General features: G+C 34.4%; 1 protein-coding gene across 1 annotated transcript; it reads right to left on the minus strand.

Moving 5' to 3' along the window:
* Positions 1-44: 44 nt before the first annotated feature.
* Positions 45-26,728, minus strand: LOAG_00740 (hypothetical protein). Its single transcript, XM_020445537.1, has 62 exons — positions 26,621-26,728; positions 26,252-26,404; positions 25,783-25,907; positions 25,402-25,587; positions 24,830-25,031; positions 24,372-24,618; positions 24,032-24,203; positions 23,520-23,650; positions 23,258-23,390; positions 22,977-23,134; positions 22,497-22,739; positions 22,063-22,309; positions 21,451-21,656; positions 21,050-21,197; positions 20,712-20,882; positions 20,250-20,480; positions 19,895-19,990; positions 19,482-19,666; positions 18,961-19,165; positions 18,480-18,725; positions 17,973-18,183; positions 17,656-17,755; positions 17,190-17,343; positions 16,580-16,852; positions 16,097-16,285; positions 15,874-15,949; positions 15,432-15,605; positions 15,052-15,173; positions 14,754-14,822; positions 14,430-14,594; positions 14,057-14,221; positions 13,626-13,775; positions 13,357-13,455; positions 12,766-13,032; positions 12,374-12,532; positions 12,102-12,236; positions 11,647-11,807; positions 11,337-11,577; positions 11,053-11,124; positions 10,806-10,904; positions 10,569-10,670; positions 10,268-10,339; positions 9,459-9,542; positions 8,575-8,829; positions 8,179-8,310; positions 7,842-7,974; positions 7,545-7,723; positions 6,969-7,198; positions 6,325-6,463; positions 6,048-6,128; positions 5,524-5,620; positions 5,172-5,347; positions 4,673-4,792; positions 4,231-4,394; positions 3,605-3,800; positions 3,038-3,160; positions 2,583-2,745; positions 2,258-2,381; positions 1,849-1,963; positions 1,309-1,397; positions 846-1,044; positions 45-467 (listed from the first exon to the last, which is right to left on the minus strand). Exons 1-62 carry the CDS (start codon positions 26,718-26,720, stop codon positions 414-416), a joined length of 9,693 nt encoding a protein of 3,230 aa, XP_020304014.1. The 5' UTR covers positions 26,721-26,728; the 3' UTR covers positions 45-413.
* Between the last annotated feature and the right edge of the window lie 1,084 nt (positions 26,729-27,812).

Here is a 27,812-nt window from a genome sequence, read left to right on the forward strand (position 1 = left end):
ATTTTCGACAGATATTATCGCAAAACAAAAGATCCAACGAATGTACGGAATGAAGATCATCAAGAAGAACCACCATTCATGTAAAGAACAGGCTGTCAAGTACGAAGGATGTTTTGCTTATAATGAAAGTGGTTATCCTCTAAAAAACTGGCAATGGTCAAGTATCCACCACTGAGTTTCTCACTCTCTCAAAAATGTCATCAGAAAGAACATGGAATCAAACAAATCGCTAAAAATTTATCGGAAAATGATAAACAAATAAACAAAAATAGCTATCGGATTAAAATTGTAATGTCTTCGATGCACCATCATCGCGATAACACAGACTATGAAGTATGAGTGGATAGGAGCAGCTTCTGCAGCGAATGCATGATAAAAAGCCTTCAAGATGAAAATGTAAGTAGAACGGTTCTTTAACTAGCACCAACTTCAATTTCATAAGCTAGCAATAATTTGTTGTATATTTCCTGAAAATAGCATCAGCGAAGTGACTGAACAAAACAGTTGTGCAGAATTTAATTAATTTGGTCGATTTTATTTCTAATGCGAATTGGACAAAATTTGTAAAATTTAAAGTAGAAACATAAAAAAGAAAACTAAAACCGAACTGCTACTGCAGCAAGTAAGATACGACAGGACTGTCATGATTAACAGAGCAGAGATCAGACAACAAGCGTATTCCAAGGCATCACTGTCCTGCATATTCTGTTCTCTTACCGAGACAGTTCAACGATACGAACTGGCTTATTTAACTAATCTTTTTCTGATCCCTAATAAACGCTCACGAACAAAAGTGCCATATGTATTTAATGGAAATTTCAATTGAAAAACGAATAAATACTAACAGTTGCAGATGTCTGCTCTATTAGTTCGACCACTCTTCCACCTAAAGTGCTCAATCTGAGAAAACCTTTCTGCTTCTTTCGTAAATCAATCAGGATCGTTTTACCCGAAAGCGTTGGTCTATTCATTTCCGTGTATAAAACTTGCCATTCAATATTCCAGGAACCAACCATATCACTTTTTCTTACATTCATCGCACGCCTGCAATCATTTGTTTATAATGCACGTAAAAACCGACCACAACTGTCTAAATAGTTGTTCAATATCATACTACTCTTTTGCTGAACGCTTTGTTAGTAATTGAGTCCAAAAAAAATATCTATCCTGATGAAATATGCATCATTCAACATTCCAAGAATTGTAGCGCAGCATTTCAAATTCCATTAATTTGTGGAAACATACTTCTTGAAAATGGTAATTATATCGTTGATGAACTCAGCTAATCAAATAGTTTGAAATCCCAACCTATCTGTAATAATAAATAGGCTCCTCTCAGAAATTGGTGCATGTGCCAAGAAATAATCGGTGTCAGCTACGGAACCATTATCAGCTTCCTGAATATTCAAAATATATATATTACGACGATATAAAGAGTCTATAGTACTTTTCTACGACAAAATTATTCGATAAAAAGCATAATGTTGCCCAATGACTCACTGCTTCTCTACTAAATACTGTCAATTGAAAACAAAGTGTCACCGCTACATATTTACAATACTTTATAGCTGTCGACCGTTCTTTTATCCAATGAGTCCAGCCTCATAAATAGCACGGTGTGAACAACAGACATGAGGACTTATTCATGTTATGCATGCTACATGGAAGTATGGTTAAGCTGACACATAAAGTTTTCATAGTTGCTATAGCATAACTTTACAACAATACTTAATAGGAAGATCTAAACACTATCCGCACGGAGAAGTAATTCTGAACATAACGACCATAGGTATTTAATGATATTGCTGGATAAATGGAGTTCAGAACAAAAAAACATCGTAAACTTACACGGAATATTTGCGCTCCTACAGCCATCTTCTGGCTGTATGGTCGTACAATATTGTCGGAAAATATGACCCGTGGTGGACGCAATGACTTCGTTTCATCAGTTCCAACCGTTGCACTCAAATTATTTCGAAATATGAACCACATTTATTTACGATCTACTTTAGCTGTCTGTCCTTGAACTCACTGGTCAAAAAACGTACCTAACGAGAAAAACATTAAAAAAAAATACTACAGATGCACCAGAAGAATGTTTAGTAATTAGATCATAAGTAATTTTTTAAATCATGATCCAATGATATGTAGTGATGATAAATTTACACTAGAAATGGGTAGCACACCAATACAATATGCAACGGAATAATTCATTTAAAAGACTGCATTTAAAAACAATTTTACGAAAAAAACTAACGATCTCACAGCATCTAAAGTACTGCTAGCAAAATCAACAGCTCCAGATAGAGGACGTGTAACTATGCCAACCAAACCGAGACTAAGTCCTTTCGCAAAACCACCAGCTCCTCCAGTACGAGCGCCTAAAAATAATTCTAAAAAAAAACTACTTTGTCAATTGGAGATGCCAAACAACGTAACTTTTGATTTGTTTGAGACTTTTAATATAACTAGACTTTTAGGAATGAGCTTCACTTTAACAAAAACAAACATTAACAAGGAAAGGAAACTACTCATTTCACTAAAATTGCTATAAACATTCTATAAGCACAAATGGAAAACACCTGCAAGTGGTTTGCAAACAACACCAGAAATGCCATCATAAAAACCTTGCCCAACACCTTTAGCACCGCGAGCCACACCCTCACTAAATGTCTTCGGACGACGATTCATTATTTGCTGCCGTTTACGCTGGTATTCTTCATCAAGAGTTAATGCAGCTACACCCTAAAACTCATTTTTATGTTCAAGAATGCAGCAAGAGCATTCTGTAACAGTCATTTTGTTTCGAAATTCGCTTTTCTTGTAATTATATACCGTAATTTCGCAGATAAAGATCTAATTGCAGGAACTTTTTTGTTTCACAATTTTTAATATTTTATAAGGACAGCGTTTTCAGAATCTGAAGTCATAAGCTTAAGGTCTTCTATTTGTTTAAATATTCGATGTTTTCGTATTGCCAATCCATCCGAAAACATGCCAAAATTTTATTGAAAACAGAAAGGAAATGAAAACACACCTTCCCTAGAGTACCAGCAATTCTCGAAACTGCTCCAGCCCCACCGCCAACTGTTGCACCAACAAGGCCTTTAACACCCAAAGCGACTCCCTCAGCAAACTCTTCTGGTCCTTGAACAGCTCCCTAAAACGTTTCTTTCCGCATATAAAATAAAAAGAATGATTGCTCCTTTTTCTTACAATTAACACAAATGATAATAAATCCTCAACTCTTTTATAAATCTTAAAATGAGAAGGTCATATTAATTTTTTTTTTCTGATTTTTTGAAATGAATTCTCTTAGTCACCAGTGTAGAACCCCTACTTTCTTTCAGCATGAACGAGTACGCTCTAACCGTTTCTACATTTGTGTGGCAGCTTTTTGAATTCGTGACAAATAGTTTTTAAAACGAGAAGCAAAGGATATCAGCGAGTGGATATGCGGATTTGCTTCAACACAGATAAAGAAATCGCCGTATAGCAAAGTCTCCATTGCAGAATTAAAACATAAGAATCTCATGATTGAAATCTCCCTTAAGATATTAGAACATAAGAATATAAAAATAAATCATGCAGAGAACGAAGTGACCTGGAATGGTTGATAAAAGAAGTCCTGCACTCCAGATGAAAGGTCGCGAACAAGTCCAAACGGATTTCCAAGAATATCCAGACCCAGAACAAGTACATAAAGCTGCTTAATGATCTGCGACGTATAGTGCCCTGTTATTTCGCCTTGCAGCTGAGAAGTTGTATAGAATGCATATTTTCGCTCGAAGAATGCCAATCTTAAGAAAAGATAATTCAAAATAGAATCGAGTCATTAAGCGTCGCAACTTCCAATTATTTATCGAGAAATAACATAGATGAGAAACAATAATCAAATAGCTGTAGCGTCCAACACGTTTCTCTCAAAGAACGACTTCGACTGATAACAACCATAACTTTTATTTATGAATTCTATTTATGAAATTATTTATAAAATTATTTATGAAAACTTTTATTTATGAAATTATCTTAAAATGAATTCTGTCCATCTTTCGTCGTAGATAAAAAAGTTGTTTCTTATATTTATTACAAACCTCGACTCCATGCGTTAAATTTAATGTTTATAATAACTAAAATAAATAATCAGAAGAATGCATGTAAAGGAAATGGCAAGTGAGTGAATAAGAGACTGGACACTTTTTAAAACGCAAAATTTAAAAATCGCCGTACTTGAAAACCACGTCCTGAATCTCCGTCACTGTTACACCAATACTCTTCAGGAAAACATTGATAAATTCGGACTGAACTGGAAGTTGAACAGCTTCTTTTGACTTCAAAGTCTTACCCTTCAGTTGCTTACCAGAACTGCCACCTTGTGAAAATGACAAATGTATCTGTAAAAATTACACTAAACGCTATTATCTGAAACAAAAAGACCACAAGGCTTTCAATTTTCCTTCTCAAAACAACCTGAAATAATAGGCTCAAAATGCTTGTACTCTGAAAGTACTTAGCACTTTTAACTTATGTTAATTTCCTTATTAAAATGCATCCCCAGCCAAATTTAGCAAAATATCAACTTCCTCTCAAGAAAAAACTACACGAATAGAGTTCTTTTTTACGATAAAATATGATAAAATATGCTAAAGTTTTGTGGAAAGATTGCACGCACCATGAGTGGGGAAATATGCAAATTTTCATAATACGCTGCTTGTTGAGAAGCTGTCGTAATTCCCGCAAACACTTCTAACTGATTTTTCGTCATTTCAAAATCTTTTACAAAAGCTTCTTTCTGCAAAAAAGCAGCAATTTACGAAGATCAGTACACTGCGCGATTTATTTCACTTTGCAGTTTGAAAATTTGCAAACACTATTACTGTGTTCTATATTGCATTGAAATTCATTTGCTCATCACATCAGGTAATATTTCTAATGCAACCTAATTTGAGATATCCTCAAACAGGTTTTTTATAAGAAATAAAACATTCTTTATGGAGAATCCAAGGAACTACAATCAATTTTCTGACCACAATTAAAAAACACAAATAGTCAAGAAAACGAGAACTTTCGATGCTGTACTTGTACATGTGAAATTATGGTAGCAAAATACAAAAAATGAAAGGCACCTACTTACTTACTTACTTTTGTGCTTTGTGAAAAAAGACTCTAACCGTATATGGTTTACTATCAGCCTGAGAGGATATCCAATCCAATATTGCGTTTACAAAACCTTGGTCAACTTGCACTGCAAACTCCTGTACCAAAAGATGAAGATATTTTATTTGCGCAATCCTGCTGTGTTCTGATTCTCGTCTTATGTAGCTTAATTCGGAGAAAGATTTTGGAGCTGAAAATCCTTTGAAAAGAAATCGACTCTACTAACACAGGTTATCAGTAAAATCTTTTTGTCCATCTCTATAATCAAAATAAGACTCTAAAGAACACCCTGTATGCATCAAACCTTATAAAAATCGTCTACAGTTAATAATCAATTTTTGATAATATAAAAATAGTTCTCTTTACCGTTGTCTTGAATGACAGATCTTGGTGGCGGTACAACTGAGAGCACGCAAGGAAATACGCATGCTGGTAACTGATTGTCGATCTGTAGATGATTTAGCTAAAAAAATTTTTTAAAGAAATAAAACAAACGATAAAAATGATGACAAAACTTGAGAATGCTTCAAAACATTCTTTTTTTTTCGAATTCTACTTTCCGTAAGATTTAGAAATGTAGAAGGTTACGGAAGTGTTACGGATGAGGTATATTTCCGTATTAAGAAAGCGAGAATTACTGACAAACATATAGTAAAAAGGATAAGGAAAAATGCAGGAAGTCGGTATCATTCTTCCGAAACATGATAGGAATTAAGTTAAATGCTTTTTGGTCGTTGGGATGCTTGACAAGATAAAACTAAGATTGAACTAACGGTTGTTGATCATTAAAATACTACTTTATATATGCTGTCAAAAATTATATAAATACAAATGGATAAAAGGCACTAGGATACACATTAACATACGAATAAAAAAAAGTGCAGGTATACCTTCATATGGAATTGCGATTGGTGAGGAGTTTGCCTATAATGCATCCAAAGTCCAATTTGAAACTGTCGCCGGATGTCAATCTGAAAATTCGCTTAGTTAAAATAAAAAACTTTGAAATAACGTAAATTTATTAAACAAAAAAAAATAAAAATAACGTAAATTTACTAAATAAATATTAAACAGAATTTGCGAATACCACTAGTTAAATAAAAGATGTTCCAAATATTATGCTGTTCAAATCAAATTGTCTACAGCTGCCAATGCATCAAATTATACCCAATCTTTTTGTTTCTTTAATTTCATATGTATGAAATCAAACTCTAGTTTGTCCACCACTACTGTTTCTTCTAAGCGATCTCGAAGCCATGCTTGATAAGCGTGTTCGATTGTTTCCATCTGCTTAATTGTGAATGACCTGGAAACAAGCACTATTATAGATCCGATGCTCATGAAAAGTACGAGTATTACTTGTTCTGTATCTTGCTTGTTTATTAATGTAATCGACTGAACCGTTATCATCAAAACAGCTTGGTTTGATTACTTAATAATGTATTCTTTGGCGATTAACATAAAAGCATTGTTTTCTTCAAAATTCGTAATTTTTCATCTGATGTTGTTGCAATTATCTGTATTAAAAAATTTTAATGTTTCAAGTAGAATCAATGTACAAAAAACATGTAAAATGTTAATCTGAAAATCTGTTTAGTTAAAATGAAGAATTTCAAAATAGCATGAATTTACTAAATGAAAAAAACAAAAAGTAACATAAATTTACTAATGTACACCTATATTACATTTTAGCAATACAATGTTGGCATAAGTAAGACGCTACCTCTGAATTAAACCATGAAGAAAATCATGAAAAGATTGCAAAACTTGGGTACTGACGTCCAGATTTTCTAGAATTCTCAGAAACAAACTTGAATCGAGTTTTGACGAACTGCTCCCAAATAATAGCTGATGATGCGATGCATAAATATGCGATTTCTTCGGTTTTAAAATTGTCCACTATTGAAATACCAATACCTTGCAGAGATATTTCAACAGACAGTGTAGGAAGTTCAATTTCATAAGCTTCGTGTGCAGTAGTCACTACCGCCAGATCATCAGTAAATAGATATATACGTTGACGTCCGTTCAAAAATGATACCTACGCAAAAATATAGTTCAAAAAACTTTAAATCCACAGAGAAATTAAAAGGAACCGCTCAATGTCAAGAGAGGAATTCGCAAGAAGGTCGGGAATAGAACATGCAAGACTTGCCCTGGATGTAACAAAATACTCAAAAGAGCATTTTAAAAAAAGTACATTTCTGTCCTAAAATATCCAGTGACAAAATAGCTGTAGTACAGGAACTCCTTCATTATTTTAGATTTCTTCCACCTGAGCGGCTGTAATTTTCTTTTTACACGTGAGACGCTAAACGAAAGCAAAAAAAAGTGGAAAATTTTCACTTAAACTCTGGTGAAAGTTAAAGATACTCAGATCCACCTACCCAGTAATAATGAGCACAGTCTGAATTAGATGGTCGGTAATCTTCGAATGCATTCCGGATCAAATCATCCATATGGCTGGCATCACCACTTTTCCACTCCAGTTCACGATCACGAATCACATCTGCCCATGTAAATGCACAGCTTTCCCATGGACCCAGTATCTTTTTTGATTGAGCGCCTACAAATTCGAGTTAGAACTTTTGCATACAAAAAAGGATGAAGAGGTTGATATGAAACTGTCAAGACGAAACAAAAGTGGAAGGAAAAGGGATGTAAAAAACATATAAATTCGTTACCTTTCTGATTAAATTCCACTGATTTTTTCGTTGCGTTCATTATGATAGCAGGAGCCATTCCTGGTTCAAACGATTCAAGTTTGATAATCGAAGACGATTCGCAGACTGTGACGGTTACATATACACCGAGATACTATAACTTAACAACGTAAACGGCAAGAATATCAAAGTTCAAAAATATTTAATGACCCGTTGAAATGCATAAGTGTAAAAGTGGAATTAGTAATAGTAATCAATTTCTTTGTGGCTAAAAATTTATGAGGAAATGATGCTAAAGTCAAAGACATATGCATCTTTTTAGAGTGCCTTTCATTAATTTGCGGAGAGATGGATTTACATCGTTGTCGATCTGACAGAATCCTTCAAAACTTTCCGTGATCGGAAATAATATTGACTCCTCCGCTGTACCACCGTATCTGACAACAGCATATTTTCGATTTTCTTTCTGTGATGGCCAAAAACCAATGCACTGCAAAAGATTTCCATTCCTATGATTCTAAAGCAGAGATAAAATCAACTGCGGAGATAGTGGTACATGCTAAAATAAATTTAGAAAACAGCAAGAACTTTGCTAACCCCCGAGTATCGAATTAGGCCTACAATCAAAGCATTATATAAAACAGGTTTAGGAGAAATGAATTTGTGATAAGTATAATTATTGAAAAGCGATGAAAAACGATTTGAGCTATTTAGAAAGTTCTTAATTTTTTAAAAGAGAACAAAATAAACTTACTGCCTGAGATGTAACTAGAACCCAGTTTTGCGCTCCAAATTCCCTTATTTCCAGCGGGAACCGGCTTTCATTGTGAAGCAAATAGAAGGGCAGGAACGTGATTACCTTTGTCAAGCCCGATTGACACATACTTATTTGCAACGAAATACTTTGCTCACTACTGCTTTCATCTTTACAGCCAATACGTCCCGAATTTCCTACCGCATCCAGTGGAAATTCATTCGTCCAGTAGTTTCCGAACAATGATAATCTTGCCTAGAAAGTCAAAACTCAGTAGGCAAAAGGAATATTCTGTATATTGGCAAGTCACAAACATTCGAACAATACATAAGTGTACATAAATTTTGCTAAATGTGGCGACAACGACCAGGAACAATTAAATTATACAAGCAGTCCAACGCAAACGATGTCGTCTTTCTCAACTTCTTTCGAAAAATATATTTTGATACATATGTCTAGGAAATGTTTCAATCCCTTCAGCTATGTGCAACAACAAATCGTACAAACTGCTTATTAGGGAAATCTACGCTTATTGCATCATTTTCAACAAAGAAAATAATGCAAACGATGTCGTAATAGATTTATACCGAATTACTACTTTTAAGGAGTAATTCAAGAAATATGAGAAAAAAGATACTATTGGAGCATAATCAGTCAAAATTTTATACGGGAAATAAAAGAATGGTTTGTGGAAAAACCATTCTCCCATGTTAAAAATGGACTCCAAATGGTAGGTAAGATTTTGAACTTCTTGACTACTTTCGGAGATAAGCCACCTCTGATTTCTTAAAACATTTAATATCAATATTTAAGTGAAAATCAGTATATAAACATTTCATTACCATTGAAAGAACCAATACTCCGAAATTTCAAAAGGTGGTCACCTTTTTTTTGGATAAAAAATCCTTGGCATCCAGTGGTAACAAAGCAGGCTCGCTGAATGGTTCCTGGATTATCGCATCACAGTACTATAAAGAAAAAATGCATATGAATCGTTTTATGATAATCGGAACAAACAGAGAAAAATCACATATCTGGGACAGATCAACGGCTCAACAGTTACACTACTATTAATTGAAAACCTCATAGCTGATAAAACGATTCAATATAATGGTAAACAAGTGTTCGGTAGTTAATCAAAACTTCAAATATAAAATCAGTCTCGATTTTATCAATGAAGTCCTAACAATGTCATTTTAAGTCGAAATATTGAACTCTGGAAAAAGTGCTGCAAAAATAAGGATCACAGGTTGATACAAGAAGTAGGTGCGCATAATTTTCCCAAATAGTATGAATCAACCAAAAAAATTAACTATTACAGATATTTAGAAATCATAAACGAAAAAGTCCTTAATCACTCCTTTCCCCTTCCAATTCTCCTAATATTTCCAAACTTGGTTGTTCGGTCTAACCGAAGAAAATGAGACTGGATATAAAATGATTTCCTGTTACAAAAATGAGCTCGATACATAACAACCCTTATTCTAAATATTAACTTCTACTGAAACTTCTCAGTGAAAGTATCAAGTGAATAAATTCACAAACCGCAATGTGTACTTTTTCAGTAGCTTCCACCGTGTAATTAAAATTAAAACAAAAACGTGTTACATCCATGCAGTCTACAGAGAATGAGATAGTACAGAAGAAGTAAAAAAGGAAAAGTGCAAAAGGAGTAAAAAGGAAGTTACTGTACCTGGCCTTCCATTCCTCCCTTTTGACACGGTACGCATTTGGTAGTTTTTCCAATTATACCTTCACTGCTTTCCTAAATAGGCCTAATTTCCTCACCGATAAAACTGCAGTAAGAATCCAAAACAAAAAATACATACATATTTTCAATAAACAAACTCGCTACAAAGAAGGCTTAAAGTACCACGTGCCAAAGTACCAAAGTACCGTCGTCGTAATTTTAATAAACTCTAAATCCAAAACTGATAGAAAAACAAAGTGGAGATACCGCAAAGTATGATAGCATAGAGTATTAAAATCATTACCGTAAATTTCACAATTCTTCCGGTGTTATTAACGAACCAATAGGGTGCGTACACTTCAGCATCAAGTTTACGATGAGCGATTGTCCAGTGAATACCAAAATTCTACAACTTAACAAATTAACGTTTTTTACTCGAATCTATCAAATTCACAGTTCAGAATACAATTAAAATTACATACTGATTGTACCTTCAGAAGTTCCGAAAGGAACCAATTACGGCTAATAAAAATATACTTACCAAGATTTTCTCACCAGATGTAAGTGTAATGACCATTAAATCTTGGTGTTCCACAGGGAAAAGCATCTCTGTCACATAGAGATCACCACGATAACTCACCTAATGAACAAAACAGTCAATTTTAGCCATATATTAAAAAGTTTGTAAACTAAATAGTTTAAACACACGAAAGTGTGGAATTTTGAATCGATCAAAAAAACTACATGATTTATACAAAAGAGACTTTTAGGAAATTTAGAAAATATACTTCAAAATTGAAATTCTGTCCTGGGATAATGTTCAATGAGATTTCTTCGCCACCAGATAGTTCCTTCTGTATCTGAAATCGACAAAGTGCTGATTTCGATCACCGTTTAGCTATTCAATCTTCTTTTCAAACATTCCTTAACCGAACTGATTCAAGTAACAACTATGTTTTTAGGTTGGAGATATTTGTTTCAGTGCTAACGTGGAGTATATGTGTGCGTGGTCTTTCTATTGCAATCAACAATTAGTGTTGTTCGGAAACTAATCTGATTCAACATAGCTCACCGGAGAAGTAAGTCGTAGAGGAAAAGGTAAGAAGTTATGCAGAGTGAGAGGTGAAAAAATGTGCACTATATAACTGGTGTCGTCTAAATTCCTGCTTCTTTCTGCTTTCAGTGGTACTTCTTCAACAATTAGAGCTACGAACAAGCCTTGTTTCATATCTTCTGATAGATCACACCGCACTATGTACCGCGCCTTGTCTTCAAATTTATTCCAGCAAACTGATTCATTGCTCATCTCATAGCTGGAATGTTGATTCTCATCAGATGGCTAATGTCAAGAAAAATATAGGAAGAAACATGAAGAAACCAACGCATCATCGTGAGGTCTGATAAACAATTCGCCAGTAGCTGTGTACAATAACGGAAGAGCAATATCAAGTGGTTCACTACTCTTTGTTGCGATACCACAGAAATCAAGTCTTCCATCACGCACTGAATGAATTTCGAAAGGTATGTCCAAGTGATTCACGAACTGCAATCAAAAGCATATAAATACGATTGTTAGAAAACTGAGATAGATATTTCTCTGATATAGACATTTTTTTATGGATATTACAAAATGATATTTCAGTATATTTTGAAATAAGGAGAGATATGTAAGTCACAAAAATATATAGAAATTCTTAACAGCAGATATCACTTATGAATGTGCAACAAAAACTTATTTTTTCGATGTACTAAGGAAATCTTGCTGATGGCTTATAACTATTTCCTAAGGATTAACAAGCCGATAACCTAACTGTTTCATAAGCTTGGTAACTCGTACCTGGACGATGGAATGAAGGTAAATAAGTCGTCGCATATTTTCCACTTTTGTTTCTACAACCACCTTCCATTGTTTTCCACTACCACTTTTCACTGGGAGTTCAAAAGTTCTCGATTCGGATCTCATTATGTTTACCTGTATTTCAAAAAATGCTCGAAGAACAGAAAGAAATACATATAGCCAAAATATATAGAAATAATTTCATCATAAACATGGTCATCCCGTGGACAAATGCTGAAAGTAAATAAGATAACCAGTAGAGAAAAATTTACATATCTCTCTGCATCTATTTCATCAAAAATTAGGCGCAGCTCCGCCTTTTTTGTACTCTGGCTCTGTGTGGGCCCTATCTTTTCATTGAGATCAATGGGAATATTTAAGTCGACGAAAGTGCACGGCGTTGCGTCAATCGGTAGTCCGTCAGCGCTGATCTATAAATTATTTCAAGCTGAAAGAAGAAAAAACGAGACGTCGAAACAAATTAGAAATATTGTCCATATAACGCAAATAGATTTCCTTATTCACCCTCGATATAAGTCGACTATTAATGTCCACTGTAAAAAAATTCTGATGAATTAGGGAACAGGATGGCTCATGTTAATAGAAAACACGAAAGGGACTAAGCTTGAAAGTGAAAAATTCCTAAGTTCAGGTAATAACTTACAATCAGTGTCTCAGTGTTATCAATTTTGGTTGAAATGCCAGCACTGTTGAATATCAGATATTTACTACTGCCTGGCAAAGTTCGCCCCATAGGTGGTGAAATTAATTTCGCAGCTCTCTCGAAAGAATCCATGAGATGGTAAGATAATAAAATCAGTGATTTTGTTATTGTTATGTTGAGCAATTCTGATGCTTTCAAATTAATAGTTTTCTGTGACAATGACGACGTATCATTTACTGACAGCTCATCTTCACTATGAGTTCGCAACTGCAAAGTTCGCAACTTTCAAGTTCGCAATTCATTCTATAATATAGTATCCTTCCTGATAGGATGTAAGTTTATATTCACATCATAGATATCTTGAGGGAGAGCGAAAGTTTTTGCTACGCATGGAAGCAACAGTTCCATATAAACTCATCCTATATCTTCACCAATTTCAAACAACTTCTTTTCAAGTTTCCAGGATGCCCTAACATATTCACAAAGAATATAGGACGATACAGTTGGGGAAACATAGCATTTTTTTTGAAGTGATGGTCAAAAATAACACGAAGCATAAAATAGCAAGAAGCAAAATTTATGGTTTCTTGCCTCAGCCTTCAAAGCCCAACGTTTCCAAACGTTATCAGCCACTTCTACCGGTTCGACTATGGGCTCCCATACGCAGAACGTTTCATTGTAATACGAAATCTAAAATGCAAGTTGAATATATTTATGTATAGCAAAAACCATTGAGATAAGAATTAAAAAGGACAAAAAATTGACAAAAGTATTTCAAATGAAGCTTGCACAAAATGTCAGATTTGCGGCAAATGAAGAATAAAGTGAATTGATGAAATAAATTAAAATGATTAAATTACCTGAAGCTCCACGTCGGCATCGACAGCCAACAGCGAACTCCACTGTGACGCAGTGACCATCGTCGAACTTTCCAAAAGTACCACCGGCACCGTTCTATTGTCCACACCAACTTCCAAAGTGACGATAAGCGATTCCATTGTAATAGTTCCCTGCAAAAGTTAGTGTTGTCGAAAAGAAAAATTTAAAACAAGAACAATAACAATGAAGAAATAAATGGTTCCTGCAATAAGTTGATATTTCGTGATTAATATTCCACAATCTTCTCATTTCGTTGTCTCTCGCCTATTATTGTCTCCTTTCATTTTTATCATTAAATTTTCTCTTATGTATCAAGTGCAAAATCGTAAGAACTCTTGTCGAAAATACTCATTATTTACATCTTTTTAGATCTCCTTGAGAAGATGTCTGAGTTACAGCAATCAAAATCTACCTGCTGTTCATGACTGACAGCAGCGGCAACATCCACTGCATATTCAAAATCTTGTTTTTCCTCCACCACGTTGAACCACCAGTGCTTGTTCTTATCGATTTTACGTTTCTCCCAATAATTTGGATACTTTTTAAGCACTGTCTTTCGCGCAGTAAACGAATCTTCCTGAGAATTTCTACTTTAAGAAAAGTGAATAGCATATATGCTGCTTACCTTCCCACTCATTTATTATTTGCCCTGCGTTCTAATGCTCATCAAATGTCACAATTAGAATAATGCAGGATTACTGCATGCATTTTAAGAAAGAATTTAAATATCTTAAGAGTTTTCAATGTAATTTTAAATTAAAAATAAAAGCCTTCGAAGAACTCACCCTAACATTAGCTGCTAATAAAAAAGCCGAAGAAACAGCACTCAGCAAACGGATTATGGCGGGAGATATTTTTAAATATAACTGTCCAATATGTACTACAAGATTTTCAGACAACGTTTTTTGTTCCGTTGTTAATTGAACATCAATATCCGTGCGTTTTAATACCTAGAATGTTGGAAAACAGTAGAAATAGCTTTGCTTTTTCGTCTTAGACGTAATTAAAGCCATTCATGAAGCGAGCTGCAAACGGCGAAGTATGATTAAAAAGAAGTAAGAACTTCGATTTCAGTCAATTTTGATATTTTTACGAAGTTTTCCAACTACCTGGTAATCAAACGTGCTTATGATTTGTAAATTCCTGATGCCACCGACCATAACTTGCTTTTCACCGTCCTACAAATAATTTTAGAGTCTTCCAGATACTGCATAAAATTTACGAAAAGGTACTGAAAGTAAGAACTTTTCCCTTTATTCTGAGTCCAATCAACGTCATAATGTTTCAGTTGACTCACTCGGCCAGCTTCACTTATTCTCTCCTAAGTTTACAGAGGAATAATTTTCATATTAAATGATGGGAATTTCATATGACTTCAACTTAATGCACGAAATGTGTTTTCTTTACCGGATTTGCTTTGAGATCAATGCTAAACGACAAAATCAATGCTTGGGAATTTTCAGGAATGACAGCATCATCTATCAGGATAATTTCGGCTTCATGCATTGTACAGTTCATTGTCACTGTGCCTATAAACAATTAGTCAAAATCCCCAAATTCCATTTTGGAATGTATAAAGAATGGTCTAATACAGCCTTTGAAACAGGCTCGTTGTAAATAAGCCTGACAATTTATAACATTAGAACTACTTGAATTCGTCGAAAGATAAACCACACTGCCAACTTGCTAGCTAACAGGTTGCTCGATTTTGTTAGCAAAATGTATTGGTCTTGAAAGAGATGCAACATAATGAAGTTTTCAAAACCAATTTTTACGTGCAGACTAACCTCTTGGTGAAATCGTCTCCAATTTTTCCTTATTTTGTGTAATATTTGGAATAATCACTTCTTCAGCCTCTCTTGCTAACTCCTCAGATGTTTTTCTCACCGTGAAAAAGTTCATCAGCGCTCCTAGAAACTCTGGGCAAAGCCGCAGAAAGAAAGCGGAGGATGAGAAGAAGACTGCAAAATGTGGGATTTGATATCGAAGACAACGAAGACAAGATGAAAATTGTCAAAGCCTTTCAATTTAGTTTTGTTTATTTCAGAGCAATACCAATTTTTGCAATACCAATAGATACTAACCTAAAGGTGAAAATGCTTCCATTTCCCCATTATTTTATGCAGTGCTAGGGGCGCGACAAAAAGAACCGAAAAAATGTCCGTCAAGTTTTAAAAAATCTGGATACATATCAAATTAAGCATGATGACAAATACAAAACAAATTAACTGATTTTATCTCCCGTTGCATTAGCTTGGTAACGAGCAGCGACAAACTCATTGTGAATTTTTCCGGTGTTGTCAGGCTGCAAATTATAGAAAGGACAAACATATTTCGAAATTTCTTTCGGGATCTATTTTTATGCTAACGAAATGGAAAAATGATAAACAGATGTGGATAATAAAAAAGCGAACTGACTGCGGATTACACCATATGGCACTCCAAAACTCACCTTTTTATCCAGTAATCGCCGTGTTTTGGTTTTTTCGCTTCTTTCATCATCCATGACAAATACTTCCAGGCTAATAGCAATGTCCAACTCTCCATTTTCCGCTTTTGAACCACTCAATTTAATTTTTTTCAGTCTCATTGCTGCAAAACCCGCTGTTGTCTTCCGAGCGATCTCACCTTTTGAATTCTCCTAAATAGCGTAGCGATAAGAAATCACTCGATTCCGACATGAACAAAAATGAACAAATGCAATTTCATTCACTAAAAGCATTTTCCAGTACTACTTATCCGATCAAACTGACTAAATCCATCAAAACATTGTGGAGACATCTTCAATGAAAGAAAACAATCAAAAAACAAGCTTGCAAAATTTTACAATTACTAATGAAGAAATTACTAACAAAAGAAATCTTCACTATTACTGAAAAAGGAAGTGCAGTATGTCAAATCAACTAACTAAAAAAAAATTTCCCTAAGTACAGACCAAATTTGAGGAACCACGATATAGAACTGCAGCGATCTCGTCCAGTTTGAAACTGAAAACAAAAGATTTCGCCTTGGAATCACTTGGCGGACTTCCATCACTTTCTGATGTAGCTTTTTCTTTAGATTCCTGTCTTCTCTCCGCAACATTTTTTTCCCGCCGAATCAAAGGATTTACAGATGATGATGGCTCCGATGATAATTTGCTTCCTTCCGCCAAATTGCCACTGAGTGTTTTCAGGATTGTCGAATAATCTTCTTCTGTCATGCCCATCTACAATTTAGGATTATAAAATGGCTGTGATTATAGGAAATGAATACTTTTATGTCATGGGAAAAATCATGCATTTATTTGCAGTAAAGATACAGTTTCTTTGCTAGCGATGATTACAATAGAATTAACATTTCATCAAGGAACTAGTAAGATCGGTTTTCTATCTAAATAACTTTAAATAAAAACATGTCCAAGAATACCGAAAATCCTTAAGATCCAAGATTATCAGCAACATTGATTCTAATGTATGGTTATCAATAGCCATTTCAGACAGGAATTTAAGAAAATCAATAAACAAGAATTATTTCGACGCTGCTTTCCAGTTAGCAAAAATTACCTCAATAATAGGTAAGTGAGCGTCGACGAGCATCTGTGGGGCTGTTTTGTACCATTCAAAAGACAAATTCCGGTAAACTAATAGCGAAAATGTGACTGGCTTCAAAATTTGACAGGTAGATAACACTTCTACATCTTTTTCCGAAAGAAGTGAGCTAAAATGTATGCATCATCAATCACTGGAAGAAAACAGAAGCTGCAGTTCTGATGAAAAGCTGCTACTCTAATACTTCAAAATATTGTCAAGTACTAAATACAGGACTTCGGTTAAAGCTCATCTTCCTCTAATTTGACACTTTAAAGAGATTCGGAATTCTATGCAAAAATCTTGCTGTCTATCCGACATGTTTTTGTGTTTACCGTTCTTTTCTTGACCTTCTCCTTGCACCAAATTTCTTAGTTTCCCATTTACTCATGGAAACGTTCTAAAATGAATCTTCAAGCAAAAAAAAACAATGCAAACATACATGCCAAAGCAGACATCAGTTAAGTTGATTTGTATCGAATCAATAATTGCTCTCTGCTCATGCTGCGCCGCTGAGATTGAATTAATAGCAGTAAGCTTACCTAAAAACTTTCTGTTTAGGAATATACGCATTGTAAAATCATCTAATCAGAGTATGCATTCACGTCGAGTTTTTCAATGTCTAACATGTGTTGTAAGCAGGGATTTTTTGCAATTACATTAAAAGCGCCAAATATTTTTATATACTTGGCAGCTTAAAGTAAATTTTATTATAACAATCGGATCCCATACGGAGCAATAAACCAAACACAGACGCACCAAAATCAACAAAGAGAGCGTTCGACGACATAGTACTCTTTGGTACCAAAATTGTCGGTGCTGCAAGTTCAATATCTACACCAATTCTCAAAGGTGACTCTTCCATAAGATGTTTAATCTTTTGTGCAGCCTGTGATGCCTTTACAGATGCATACGATTGCGCTTGTGCTGCAACTTGCGCTGCCTCAGCTTGAAATGGAACAGCAAAACGCTGAAAGCGGTGTGCTAGTATAGACTGAAACTCAACTAACAAATGGTGTTATCGAAAAAACCTCTCTACAGATATTACCAAAAAATGGTGAAATATTAAAGAACTAAGCATAATAAGCTAAGTTTTTAGCGACTAGCTTCTATTCGATCCCGAATCAAACCAGAAAATGGCATATAAATGAAGATGGCTTCAAAGCAAGGCAACATAATACCACTATACTTTTAAAAATGTTGCCTGTCGAACTTCATTCGAATAATCTGTGTTTGCAGAATTTCAGTTAAAGTAAATTAACTTACCTTCATTCTTTCAAGCCAAAGGAAAAGAAGTACGAAACGAATACGAGCAAAACGGCATTTAATAAAAAAATCGAGACCAGAAGGTTGCATATGTTTCTCAGCATCAGTACGATTGTACTGCATAAAAGTAAATGATAACATCTCTTTATCGTCTTCACAAAGAGCCAGTAAATGTTTGTAGATTGTTGTTCCAGTTCGGTCTTCCATTGCTATCGTTTTGACTCCACCCTCCATTTTCAATGTTCTCTGCATTTTTTTAATTATTAGTCTAGCATTACAGGTATATATATATATGTAAAAGAAAATGCTATATTAAAATAAAATGGAAAAGAAGCCAAATAATAAAATATCAGTAACCTTTATCAGGAAGCGCTTAATACCACTGCCCGCAAAATGGCAACATCATCTAAAGTGCCAATTGAACTATGCAATTTTTTTTGCATAAAAAAAATCTACCGGCTAAAATGACCTTAAAACAAACCACACGCATTGTTACAGCGACCTTCACAAGACTGATGTTTAACGTCGTATCCAAGCATTTTGCTGAACCAACATAAACCGATAAAGCATCAAAAATAGCATTTACATGCACTTTGACAATGAAATCATTTCGTGTTTGCACCAGTTCTCGTTCACGCTTTACATGACTTAATTTTAACGATTCGAAAGCGGAAGGTCTAGCCAAGCTGTAAAATATTGTTTCAAATAAATTCAGATGTCTTCACTGCTGCCAAGCTTGGATATTTCTTTCAAAAAAAATTTTCCATAATTTTGATTGAAGTTAATTCCTCAACCAACACTTATTTACAGAAATGAAATCAATGAGACACATGAAAGAGTTTCTTTTTCCACAAAACCATAAATCAAAATATGATCGGCTACTTTAGTGTTTTTAACATTTTTTCATCTTATGAAAATATGCCATCAACAGGTGTTTCAAAATATCAGTATGTGTAAAAGTGCGGAAGAGAAACAACTGATTCTCGAAACACTTATGCCAACCTTTCCTGACTTGAAGATCGCAAAATTAGCATTTTCTTTTCATGGAGTATTGGGACATCACCTACAGATACTCCGGCAACACTTTCATCACGTTGATAATTTTGTGCCGGTTTACTTTGATATTGCAACTCAGCAATCTTTTCTTGAAGTGTTTCGAAATACCTTTTCAGATTGATTATGGCATCCTTAAATGTAACTGCAAATACTTTCAATTTAAGAAAAACGCAACATAATTAACTTCTTTTAGCAATTTCGTTGTTAATTCTGATTATCAGAAAAAAAAAGTTATATCTATTAATCTAAGACCACGACGGTAAAAGATAAATAAAGATAAATGAAATGATACAATCAAAACATAATTAACTTCTTTTAGCAATTTTCGAAATAACTTCTTTTAGCAATTTTGAATAAACCTGGTGAAGTGATACAATCAAAGGTTTGAAAGAAATATCGATCGCTTGCTCCATAGAATTATACTCGGTTGCGAAGAATGGGCTTTCCTTGTTTGCCTAAAGGTAAAAACATATAAATATAAAATCAAAAAAAAAAAAGGTAAACTTACTTTTCGCAAGACATGCATGCAAATGCTTTAGTGTGAAAATCACAAGCTGACTGATGCCCTTTGATTAAAATTTTATTATATATTACACAGAAAAGTGCTCCCTATGTTTATTTCTATACTAATAGTTATTCGGGGCAACTGTGATTTAGATGGAAACGATCACGATATAAAATTACACAGTATGCAAACATATGTGAAATGCTAACCTGTACGTACTTAAATTGAAGCAAATTTTGGTCAGTGCTTTGAATATTGTCAATAACAAATAATGTATTACGTCCGGGAACCAAACTTTTATATTGCGGTTGTTCGATTGTTAAATCACCTAAATAAGCCACTGCAACCATATCAAATGTACGCATCTGCAAACCACAACCCAAATATCTAATCTGAACAGACAAAAATACTGCATCCGGAGTGCCAATGACAATTTGAACCTGTAATTGAAACCCAATGACAATTTGAATGTAACAGCGCCAATTAGAAAGAACGGAAAATTTTTTTTTCAACTTCCAGCAATAAACAGTAACTTCCACTAATTTTCCAAATATATAAATTTCTAGACTATTAATCGAAGGAAAGGTAGAATAAAGAACGACGAAAGAAATCAGTAATTCCATATGCTCAAAAGTTGTGGAAATTAATTTAGGAAAATAGAAGACCTGAACCTGTTTTAATGTGAGATTAACTTCCAGTTGAATTTGCTGCATATTAGTCTTCTTCTCTCCCTGCTTCTCCAAATTTTTCTTAACTTCCAGATGTTTTTCATCTTCGGAGATTTCACTGGCCTCCATGATGGCGTGCATCGTTGCTAGATCTCTGATTTTTGTCTTCTCAAACTACAAAAATAAACTGCTTCACGTGATATCTGAATGACACCACGCTGAGATTCTGATCTGAGGAGACGTAAAATGACGAAAGCGAATGCAGCAATATCAACAGTCGTTATAACTATTTCTTTTAAGCTTACAAAAAATTATATTACATGAATTACGATAGGGCATACCTCAGCTGGAGGAAAAGCTATACCCAAAGCGTTGATTTCACTTTCAGGAGTAGGAGTCGGAACACTTAATATCAACTTTATAAGCTCCAGTAAACGCTCATCTGAGATTGTTATGATAATATCAGGTAATTCACCCATTATTTTAATCCTGAATGCAACTTTGTTTAATCATAAGGAAATGTTAATTTCTCTCATGAATTCCTCAATCATGAAGAAAAAAGAGAACTTATGATTTCGAAACATTACACATATGTTACCTAAACAATAATGCGAGATAAGGAACGCCGTAAATCATTACAGCTATCACATTGTAAGACATGAAACAGTACTTTTATCAGTGATCAGTCTATTTTCGTGGTACAGAAGGGAAAGAATAATCTAAAATATATACTGAAATTTACTTGGGTAGCTGTAGGTCATCGATGGATGACTTATGAAAAGCGACATTCAATCCAGTTGGCTCCAGTAAATGAAAATGCGACTTAGGTTCCAACTTCGCATTCATTCCACTTTGATAGTTATCCGAGAATATCAATTGCATATTGGTCAATCTCACAGAAAATTTATCGTATGCACGACTGAGCAACTTTGCCCGGCGCTCTGCTTCCTGCAAATGAATAAACAGCAGTGCTCGAAGTTGTTTCTTGCAAGTTACAAATCACTGCAGCAAAAAAATGACGATCTTCTGAAAGGGGAAGATTTTTCTTAAATCACCTTTTTATTATTTTCCTTAGAATAAAAATGAACTCCGAAAAAGACTGCTCTAACAAGACAACATCAAACCTGTATTACAGAAAACGTGTATGGGGATTTAAATTATAATCAAACCTTGAATAGCATGGTATAACAAAGCATCATCACTTCATTCTCTTAGAAGTAATAAAAATTAAACCACCACGAAAAGCAAATTACGCCCGTTCGTACAGTGCAAGAACGGTAGAAAATTGTATCGAAGCAATGCGGAAATAACCAAGAAATCGTTTTTAACCAAACTGATATGAATAAAAACACACTTCATCACCAAGCAACGGTGTTTCAACCAAAGGATCATCGACCATTGTAGTTATTGTAAGTAAACCAAGATCTGCAATCAAATTTCGCTTTTCCTCATTGAATATTCCATTTTCTGAGATGATGACTGTTACAGGTGCAATTCGTATGTCAAGCATTAATTTCGTCCTAGTGTCCACAACGTGAGCTAGCCCTGTGAGCGAACGTGCTTTAACATCTTCGTAACGCGCCATTGCTGCTGCCGTTAATCTAAAATTAGTCTTTGTTCATGATGACTTGGCAGGTGTTTTCTTTTAAAATAAAATAAAAAAACAACTGCTTTCTTATAAACATAAAACATGTTTTATTTATAAAATAGTTCATCAGGGCTATGGAAAACAAAGATTTATTCAATAAAATAATGTATCTTTAACAGTGTAAAACCAAAAAACTTTACTGATTCAGTCGCACACTTTCTGGAGGTCTTAATGCTTCGATAGCAGTGTTAATAGCTGGTGCATGGTATTTCAATACCGTTGGTGCTAATGCGACCTTAATATATTGGTCATACCCAGCTTTATCACGATCCAAAGGATTAGTTTCGACAAGCACTGTTAACCAGTCAATAGAATCATCCTGTACGAACAAAACCTGCTGTCCACAACCATCCATTGTTACGTTTTTTATACCACTTTTAAGGCTAAAAAAATAAAATTGTTTTGATGAGGTTACTAGATGTGAATTCATCCTGAACTAACTGCAATTTTACTTCGTTCTTTTATTTTTTGCTTTTGAACAGTTATCGTTATTTGTCCAATTATCGCACAAAACATCAACTATCATATGAATTGTTTATCGTATGAAAAGGTTAGTTCCTAATTTTACAGTAAATTTTCATTTGCCTTCCTATTCAATAAAATACAATCGAGTTACTCACTTGATAGCTTGAGCTGATGCTCGATGTTCTAATCTGGCGGTAATTACAGAGAACTTCAATGTCAAAGCATCTTCGATTACAATCATAAGCAGATTCAAATTAGCGATGACAACATTTTCCACGAAGTGTTTGGGGTAATCAGTTGGAGGGGTATTTTCCTGAAAAAAGACCGCTTATATATAAAAAAAAAATGTTGTGTTCATACTCTTATCCACACTCTCACTTCTTGTACCTTCATTGAATCCTTACGTTCAAATTCTAAATAGAAGCAAATTACAAACCTGATAATCAATAGCATCAAACAGTTTAGTCTTCTCCTCTGCAGTCAAGGCTTCCTCAAATTTTGTCATAATGTCACCTGATGACGGTGGTATACTTCCTTCTTTTTCTTTTACATCACCGCTACCACTCCACCTAAAATACATAGAAATTAAATTTATTCATGTCCCATTAAGTTTTCCTCTCTTCATTTCGAATTGAGAAAAAAAAAGCGAAACAATATTAAATTTAAGAGTATATTCGGAGAAATTCAGTATATTTTACCAGCTTTTAGCCCAATTTACCCATCCCTGTGGCTGATCTTCCAGTCTCTTCAAACCACGCTTATCGATTTCCATATCAGCTTGCTGCCGAGCAACGTTCAGGTTAAACACATCAAGATGCTTTTCAGTTTCCTGAAACAAGTTATGGCTTAAATGCTAGTCAATATATCCAACCTATTGTAATGTACAATACTATTAAGCAAGACAAAGAGTAGTACAAGAGATCCAAACTAGATGCAAGAAGCCTATACTGTGATGCAAAACTGACTAATTCGTACATCAGTTTATTTTAATTTTTCATTATTCTAAAAAGTGGCATGCCTATTTCAAACATCACAGAAATAAGCACGCGCTATAGAGCAATTAAAGCAGTTTCACAGAGAAGATTGCTGTTGTTCAAGCTTTCAATATCTCAACTGCCTCTCCTAAAATCATTACTTGGATCATCATGATATCTGAAATAGCATTATGTACTGATGATTCTCAATCATGGCTTGTTTATTCTAAGTTTACCTCAATAATACTCCGATCTTTGCTGCTAAGGTTCTTCGTAGTTTGCTTCTTGAGCCAAGCGTCTTTATAAACTCTCACTGATTCCCGATGCTTTTTCATTTTTTCCCAATTCCAATTATTTCTTCGCCTTCTAACAATTTCCTCAACAATTGCATTGTAAGCGAAATACCACCTAAACAAAAAAGTATTCAAAGTCTGAACAGCGCTATATATGAAAAGCTGTTACTCAAGTCTTAATCCCTTCAACATTCAGCATAAGCCAAATTCTTCAAAACTATATCAAACCGCCTCCCACCTTTATTGTACAGAAAATCCAACCAAAAGAAATTCAGGAAATTACCATTTTCTATAATGACCCTTATAGTCATTCAAATGTGGACGATACTTTAGATACTGAGCAGCAGTTCTGAATCTTTCTTGTGCTTCCAACAAGAATAATAGATCTTCATACTGAAACTTGCCGACTGCAACAGCCAATGTATCCACATCCAGAATAAGTTTGATTTTCGGTATCTTCCAATTACAGCTATCTGTTTCAGGTTTCTGATTTAATGCAAGCTTGGCTTGCATGTTAATTGGCTCCAGCACTATAAGTTTAGTTGATAACAAATAATATCAAGCAAATTCGTCACAAAAATTTCCAAACTGTTCACAGCAAAAACTACATTTGAAAAGATCTGCAATGATGAGCTTAATTACGTTAAATCTAGCAAATTTTCTGAAAATAATCTTACATTAACCTTTCTGTGTCGGAAAAGATTACTTTTGGAAGCCCAAATCAATCCATTAAAGACTTACTGTACTTGTATCCAGATGGCTTTCTGTTGCCAACCACGATACCATCATTCATTGCTTGCGAAATTGCAGCATTATCAGTCAAGTCAGACACTAATTCAGAACCAGAATTCCAATAAATTGCAAGGTTTTTTAATGAAACCAATTTGTAGACAATTTTCACAACCTCCTTGTGTATAGTTTCATTCCAGTTTTCATCGGTGGTCTGCAAAATGCTCTTTATAACTCAGTAATCCACTGCACATTTTCACACTCGCTTCAGTTTTGATTTGACTTTCGTTAGGTATTTTTCAACTCAGTTTTCAACATAAATTAAGTAGACTATTGATATTGTTCATATTCGTTGCGTTTAACACAACTTCCTAGTCTTTCGAATAAAGAAAACTCTAATAAAACCATACTCGAGTTCTTTTCTTGACTCTTTGAACAAAAAAGTGAAAAGGGTGAAAAAAAAAAATCTCTGCTATATATAAAATATCAGTGCATTGCAAGTTCGAAAATTCTACCCCTAATTTATTACTCCTTGCAGAAACAGTAATATAGTTTAAGTCTACAGTTCAACTTTTCATCAATACCTTGAAATCGATTCCCTCAAGAGTAGCGCCAACTACAAATGGACGACTACGATGTGAGTACTTATCCTCGTAGCGAATGTGTATATTACGAACTGTGACTTGTAAGTTCTTGATTACTGTAGCAATGAATTTCTCTGCGAATGTATCAGAAGCCAAATCTGGCGGTTCTGGAAAATTCGTAAAACTCTATAACTAAAAAATAAATGTGTTATCTTATAAACTGTAGGTTCTCATGTAAAATGATTTATATGATCTACGGATCTCCCTTGGCGCAACAGTAACCGTTCTCCGCTTGACCTCAGTTAATTATGGTTTACGTTTCTATGATTCATACCTCGAGCACAGTAATTTGTAGACATAAAAAAAAGTTTCAAAACTTACTCCTTTTTCGCTTTCTGTTTTCCTCAAGTCTCGCAAGTGCCTTATCCTTTTCCTCTTTTTCATGTTTTTTCTTTTTTCTTCGCTGTATACGACGCCTTTGTTCGGCACGACAATTAAATTCAAGCCTATAGAGATATTTCATGAGCGATGATGAGTAAGATATAAGTTAGAATAAAAGCACAAGATTAAGTATCAGTTCAAAAGCTACCTGTTTTCTTAACGAAATGGTAGACAAGTAAAACATGAACATCATTCGATTTAATTTAATTTTTTTACGCTATAACTAGCTAGCATCGCTTCTGTCAATGTATTTAGATTGTGTAACAAAGTGCACCGCAGCTTTGTCTAACATTTATTAATTTTCAATTTATTATTCATTAACAAATGATAGCAGGAATCCACTGAAGAAAAAATCCACTTGAAAACTTGAAAATGCTAAAAATATATGTCGAGTGAATCAAAAAAGTACCTTCAATGTCAGCAATAACCGGCTGACGATAGAGATCACTCCACGGAATTTTCAAAACAAGCCTTGTAAGGTAACCGAATTTTAATTTTACTGGTAGGTCGAAATCATCTAGTGCTGTTTCTTTCACTTCCAAATTAGTTAATTTCACATCACCTGGAATATTGAGGTTAACAAAATGATAACTGAATGGTACATCGACTGACTAGCAAACACAGAATGATTATTTTCATAATAAAATGGTATACCATTATAGATCGCTCTAAAATCCTGGGGTTTTTAAGAGAAACATTTCAATGCATATCAAAATATATCAAAAACTACAACAGCAAATCACAACGATTTCAGCTTTAAATAGAAAATTGAACTCACCACCCCATATACCAATATTCAGCTGTGACGCATCAAGGTTGTTAACAAAATTACCTAACGTACGGTTTAGCACTTCGGCTACCACACTCTCAAAAACCATCACTGAAAAGTACAATTGATTTCCGGTAGAAATGACAAACAAAAACTTACGGTCGAAAGGACAAAATTCAACGAAATGTCCCAAGCTACATTCCCTTCCTTCGAAAAAATTTGTTTTTTAGACCAATAACTTGTCTTCATTTAACGAAAGGATATTAATCGACAAGTATATTATTTGGTAACGGAACGAAATACATCATAATGTTGATAGTATACTTATTAATTTACTCGGATGTAATCAACTGAAACAAGGAAGAGATTTTCTACATATATTTGAACAGTACTTGGAGCTGAATAAAGAAACCAACTACATATCTAATGTTAATTATAGGCGAAAAATTCATATGATTAAAAAAAGCAGTTTTTTCTGATGAAATTAATTGTAAAGAAATTAGAAGCAATGGAAGGAATGCATCCAAATGACACAATTGATCTAAACTAGCAAAAGTACATCAGTACTAGAATCGATGGAAATGAAATAATGATATTTGCTATTTTTTCCCCCTGCTATCTTTAATTGCAAATAAGCATAATTAAGCAAAAACCATCCGATCAACCATACGACCATGTATATGAAGACAGCGGCATTCCTGATGTGTTTCTACTTCAACGGATCCACCCAATACCGAATCAGTTACACAACCGGGAGGAACAAGAAGGACGATTGCTTTGAAAATCATGATGAAAATTGAATGAAGGGAAGGAATCCGATGATTGTTGGTGAATGTAAGACAATACCGGAAGGGCAAACATTATGGCATAAGAACAAATATGGATGAATTCAAAAAACTTTCTTCAGAACCCTCAAGAGACAATTACAGAAAGAATGGAGCCAAGTGCGTAGCCAATGCAATGCTCAGCCAACCACTTGATTACGCAAGCACGGAAAACAGTGATAAACATGCAAATGCCTAGAGAAATGAGTGTCAGAGACCGAGCCTGAGTTATTTCTGGTGACATGAAGATGGTCTCAGAAAACACTTGAGGGAATTAATTAATTAAGTCTGACAATCTCATTACTACGAAGCGGCATCGCTAAGAAAAAGTAAAAACACCAGAAGATGGAACAGATGTTCTTGGGAAGATCGGTTCA

Source organism: Loa loa (assembly GCF_000183805.2).
Source record: "Loa loa unplaced genomic scaffold supercont3.178, whole genome shotgun sequence".
Lineage (NCBI taxonomy): Eukaryota > Metazoa > Nematoda > Chromadorea > Rhabditida > Onchocercidae > Loa > Loa loa.